Source organism: Gigantopelta aegis, chromosome 4, assembly GCF_016097555.1.
Source record: "Gigantopelta aegis isolate Gae_Host chromosome 4, Gae_host_genome, whole genome shotgun sequence".
Lineage (NCBI taxonomy): Eukaryota > Metazoa > Mollusca > Gastropoda > Neomphalida > Peltospiridae > Gigantopelta > Gigantopelta aegis.
In genome coordinates, this window is record NC_054702.1 from 28,630,465 (window position 1) to 28,636,567 (window position 6,103).

Below are 6,103 nucleotides of genomic sequence, written 5' to 3' on the forward strand. Positions count from 1 at the left end.
GGAAATGGTTTATTTAACGACGCACTTCATGGCCTACTCGTTTCGATTAGCAGCAATGGATCTTTTATATGCACCATCCCATAGACAGGATAGCACATACCACGGCATTTGATGTACCAGTCGTGGCGCACTGGCTGGAGCGAGAAATAGCCCAATGGGCCCACTGACGGGGATCGATCCCAAACCGACCGCGCATCAAACGAGTACTTTACCACTGGGCTACGTCTCGCCCTGGGCCCTGTTCCACAAAGCGATCTTAGCCCTAACATCACCTTAAGTGCATAGCTACCTTGTGCACTAAGGTTATCTTAGTGCTAAGATCGCATCGTGGAACGGGGCTCTGCACTAGGGGAATGCACTCTGGGCCCGTTTTAGAATAGGGAAAGAGAAAAGTTGGCCTAGTCGTGAAAAACACTCAGCCAACAGCCTCCGCGTACTGGTACCAGTGGCGTAGCCCGGGGGGGGGGGGGGGCAGGGGGGCCAGGAGCCAACCCCCCCCCCCCCAATACAAAATCCTGCCTACGCCACTGACTGGTACATCATGTACTAAGACCTTATTTTGACAAGTACATTAAGACGGTATGCATGAATAGAAATGTGTCAAGAACATGATCCAGTTTTAATGAAAAGACGACGCTATAGACATATTCAACCAATAAATAATTTATCCCGCTGCGATTTCGTGTTTTTATCACAGATTCGTACCCAAAATCAGACCACAGCAGAAAACTATACACACTGATGGTTGTTCTTTTATGGTCATCGATAATACTAACATGGATAAAACATGTCCATAAAATAAGCTTTGCAGAATAGCCCATTTAAAATGTTCGAGATTGCATTTATGAGAGCACCTACAATTTAAAACATATAATAAGCGTACGACAATGAAGTGTGGGGGGGGGGGGGGGGGGGAGGTCAAATGCCCCCATGTGCTGGAGCAGATCCTCAAATTCGGGCAAAAATGATAGAGATATTCGAGCAAAATGTGTTAACCTGAGATCTTTTTACCATATATTTCCATCATTCTACCCGCAAAATTAGTGGTAATTTGTATTTAAAAAATGCACATTGATTTGTTAAATTTCATTTGCAGGCCTACATAGCTATTTGGCAGTAATGTTAATAATTAAAAAACCCAAAAACGTTGTTATCCAGATTCGTCCATTTTCGTTTAATTTGGACAAAACCAAGTCTGCGCTGCCTCTTTTTTTTTTTTGAATGGGAGCCTGTACGCCTACGAGTTTAATAATAATGGTATGACAGACAAGCAAGTTTAGTATTTTATTTATTACAAACCAACTGCAAACATACCGCAACGCAGAAGTAAGCAGATGTCGAGATCTACTATATGTTTGGGTTTTTTACAAATTGGGTTAGCAGGTGATATACGTCACGCTCACGTCACGTCGATATTACACTAGTTAGATATTGAGTGATTGTTATGACATGAGCAATATCATACACTGGTGTGTAATAAATTTAGTATATACATGTATATGCATGTTACAATACGAATTTTATTAATTTAGTGTGTTATATTTGGAACTTTATTAAATTTATTATATATGTTATAATACGTATTTTATTACATTTGTTGTATGTTAGATTTGTTGTTTTATTATATTTAGTAGCCTATATATGTTTTATATGCACTTTATTATAATATGTAATATGATTATAAGCTATACTTAATACATATATATAAAACATAGCAAGGTACCAAAAATAAACACATACAAATTACAATGAAATACTGTTTTTCTCTACAGTTGATGAAAACGGTACCATATTCCAGCGGATACGCAGACAGGATCTTCAAACTATTTTTAGGTAGATTAATAATAATGAGGGTTTTAGTAATGTGTATGTGTATGTGCGTGCGTATGTATGTATACATGTGTGTATGTATGTGTATATGTATATATTGTGTGTATACATGTATGTGTATGTGAACATGCGTATGTATGTGCGTTCGTATATACACTAGTATATATTTACAATGTCCCTTATTATGTTCTGTTTGAAATTAGGTTAGGTTCGTTTTCTCGGTCACTATTCGTGCAGTCAGTATCCGATTTGTTGACGTCTGCTTGTGATGTTTTTCTTCACAATTCAGAAGCATTTTTATTAACAATAAACTTCAAACAGAAAACTTTACAAACCCCCTAAAACCATTAGTTTTGCTGAGTTAGTTTTGTTTACTGCTTTAAAGTTCGCTTGACTCGAATAATTTTATTGAAATGGAGAAGGGTGAATGAACAATTGGTGCGTGTCACATGCACTCATGCAAGCTAGACGAACAAGGCCAATTCATTTAAATTTTATGATTTTCACAGAATTTGTTGAGGAGTTTCAATTATATATTCGATTGCATTTTTCTGCGCCTGCTGTAATAAAAACAAAAGTACACATCATCCATTCAACAGAACAATTGTAATTAAATTTGAGTGTGTCATTTGCTTTAATTAAGAATAAGTTTGAACATTAGAAAATTAATAGTTTAAGGTTAAAGTTTGTTTTGTTTAACGACACCACTAGAGCACATTGGGTATTAATCATCGGCTATTGCATGTCAAACATTTGTCTTAGAGAGAAAACCCGCTACATTTTCCCACGTATATTAAGGGATATTTTATATGCACCATCCCACAGACATGATAGCATATATCACGGCTTTTGATATACCAGTTGTGATGCACTGCCTGGAACGAGAAATACCCCAATGGGCACGCCAACGGGGATCGACCCTAGACCGACCGCGCATCAGGCGAGCGATTTACCACTGGGCTACGTCCCGCCCCCTAGAAAATTAATAGTTACAAACTATTTACCGATGTAAACATACTGCCCACCTCTAAAAATGGAGAACAAGGTCAGCTGACTGCTATTTGTAAGTTCAGCATTTCTTTTAAAAATATATAAATCAAACTTTTTATCTTCTGTAAATGATTCAGTAACTCTTTTTTTTAACATATAGTGACATTACAAAATAGAAATGTAGAACCGCGCTTTTTTTCGATGCATGCACTATAACGTAATTTGAAACCTAAGGCATTTTCTCTGTACATACTGGATGGGGCAACACTTTTGTTTACTAAAATGAATTCGGTTTACGTTCAGATTGCTTCTTTTTCGCGTAAATTGATAGGAATGTATTCTATCTGACGTAGCGAAATGGCAAAATGTAATTCCTTTCGTATGCACATTACTCGCCTCTTATTGTTAACCCTAAAGTAATTTGTGACACCAATGGTGTGTGTGTGTGTGTGTGTGTCTGTGTATGTGTGTGTGTCTGTGTGTGTATGTGTGTGTGTATGTGTATGTGTATGTGTATGTGTCTGTCTGTCTGTCTGTCTGTCTCTCTCTCTCTCTCTCTCTCTCTCTCTCTCTCTCTCTCTCTCTCTCTCTCTCTCTCTCTCTCTCGTCTGAACTCTTTGTAACTGGTTTAATTACGCCATTGTGTGACTTACTTTTCCAGCCATTGTATAACGTCACGTTCACATGACTTGCATTTTCACAGACACAAAACATGAAAAACTATTTGTTTAGCGACATTTCATCTCATTTTAATCTATGTCTAGCTCGTGTCTAACACACGGTTGGTATACGTAGTAAAACAGAAACTCGACGCAGCCACGCGACTTGAAAAGCAAGGGTCCTCACTGTCACTCGTCGTGTTTTAGCATTACAGTCCGATTTAGGAAATAGGTCTACCTTAAAAACAATTCTCGTTCCAGCCAGTGCACTACGACTGGTATATCCAAGGCGGTGATATGTGCTAATCTTTTCGCGGGATGGTGCATATAAAAGATACCTTGCTACTAATGAAAAACAATGCAGCGGGTTTCCTTTCTAAGACTATATCAGAATTACCAAATGTTTGACATCCACTGGCCGATGATTAATAAATCAATGTGGTTTAGTGGTGTCGTTAAACAAAACAAAATTTAACCTTTTTTGTTATAAAAATAATATAAAATACTGAAATGCCTTTTTCAAATCTTCTTTTAGCTTTTCTTTTTCAACTTTCGTTTTCATTATTATTTATTATTCCATTGCAGATAAGAGACACAGAAATTGCTGCGTTAGTCTCCTGAAGACTCGAGTTCTACCAGTACTTTGCTGGTTATTTCACAATGCTTCGACATACGCGTCAAAAGAAGTATTTTAGCAGCAGTGAAAATGAAGATTTTGTAAATCAGTTTTTCTTATAGAACCAGGGACATTGCGAGAAAGCGTAACCACTGTTAAGTCTACAGCTCTGTAGACTTTATTTACACCACGGTGAGAAAATATGGTTTGCGAGGAGAGTCAGAATTCGGATTGTGTTTATACATACCAGATTGTCTGATAATCAGTCTTTTAAAGTGTTTTTTCTGATTAACATGTAAGTTGTGATGCACTCATGGGCACTTTGCTTAGTACCAGGATGCTGCGTGGAATAGGAACATGAGGTTGTTTATGAAGTTGTACAGAAAATTGGGAGGTTGTGTTGAACATATTTAAGATGTATGGACCATTGGGAGCTTGTGGTGAACATATGTATGATGTGTGGACCATCGAGAGGTTGTAATAAACGTATTTAAGATGTGTGGACCATTGGAAGGTTGTGATGAACATATTTAAGCTGTTAAACATCAGGAGGTTGATGTGATTATTTAAGTTGCGTGGTACATTGAGAGGTTGTGATGAACATATTTATGATGTGTGGACCATCGGGAGGTTGTGGTGAACATATTTATGATGTGTGGACCATCGGGAGGTTGTGATGAACACATTTAAGATGTGTGGAACACTGTGATATTGTGATGAACATATTTAAGCTGTGTGGAACATTCGGAGGTTGTTATTAGCATATTTAAGTTGTGTAGAATATTGGGAGGTTTTGTTGAACAAGTATTAATGGTTAGTGGTGAGGGAGAAGTCGTTATAACGGTCTTACATCTCCTTACTGAGCCGCAAAAACTGGAGGCGTAGGGAACAGGTGGGGTGGGGTGGGGGCAGTCAAGGGGCATCAGGTTACAAGGTTATATATCCCCCGTTAAAACGTGAATTAATATGTAGTTCCTTTTCCTCACCTTTTATTCAAGTATTGCCAGTAACGTCCGATGCATTTGTCTGGTTAGGAAGCGATACTGGGATGCGAACCCTGTACCTACATCGACTGATGTGTATGGCTTTAGCATTAACACCACCCTTTCAGGTGTTCAGTATCGTACGATGTTTTACTGACCGATTCACACGGCTGGAGCCATTGTTTTCACGTGCGACCATAAACCTCTCCTCGGGCGCGAGTCGGCGTCAACATGACAGGCTTTGAACCCGGACAGAACGCTCATTGGTTCCGCTAGCTCACGACGCGAGTTCTTGGCGTGATTATAATATTTAACGATCCGTAGCGATCAAGCGAAAAGAAAACAAAAACAAAACAAAACAAAAAAAACAAAAACAAAAACCGGGATGTGCAAAAACAATAATAAAATGTCTTGTTTTAGACGGTGACGTGACCTAGACGGAGGAATGTTGAAATTGAGCAGTTTTGTGATTTCAAGTTAATGAACTACCCATTATACCCTTAATCACGGATAGGGTGGGGACAAAAAGTTCATACTATTACAGTAAACTGTTGAAAGGAAATGATAAAGTATAAATAATGTAACGTGAATCCTTTGGTGGGGCGGGATGTAGCCCAGTGGTAAAGCGCTCGCTTGATGCGTGGTCAGTTTAGGATCGATCCCCGTCGGTGGGCCCATTTGGCTAATTCTTGTTCCAGCCAGTGCATCACGACTGATATATCAAAGGCTGTGGTATGTGCTATCCTGTCTGTGGGATGGTGCATATAAAAGATCCTTTGCTGCTAATCGGAAAGAGTAGCCCATGAAGTGGCGACAGCGGGTTTCCTCTCTCAATATATCTCTGTCGTCCTTAACCATATGTCCGACGCCATATAAATGTAAATGAAATGTGTTGAGTGCGTCGTTAAATAAAACAGTTCCTTCCTTTGGTTGAGGTTGTTTATTAAATAGTAAATACTAGTAGCCTAATACATGTATTTTATCAGGCCCACATATTTAATATAGAACTATACAACGGAAATGAA

General features: G+C 38.7%; 1 protein-coding gene across 1 annotated transcript in view; it reads left to right on the forward strand.

The window, feature by feature from the left end:
* LOC121371994 overlaps positions 1-5,800 on the forward strand; it is an 8,807-nt gene extending 3,007 nt beyond the window's left edge. The window contains exons 5-6 of the mRNA XM_041498232.1: positions 1,773-1,833; positions 4,065-5,800. Of these exons, the coding sequence (XP_041354166.1) occupies positions 1,773-1,833; positions 4,065-4,068 (65 nt within the window). The 3' untranslated portion in view covers positions 4,069-5,800. The remainder of the gene's footprint in view (positions 1-1,772; positions 1,834-4,064) is intronic.
* Positions 5,801-6,103: the final 303 nt, after the last annotated feature.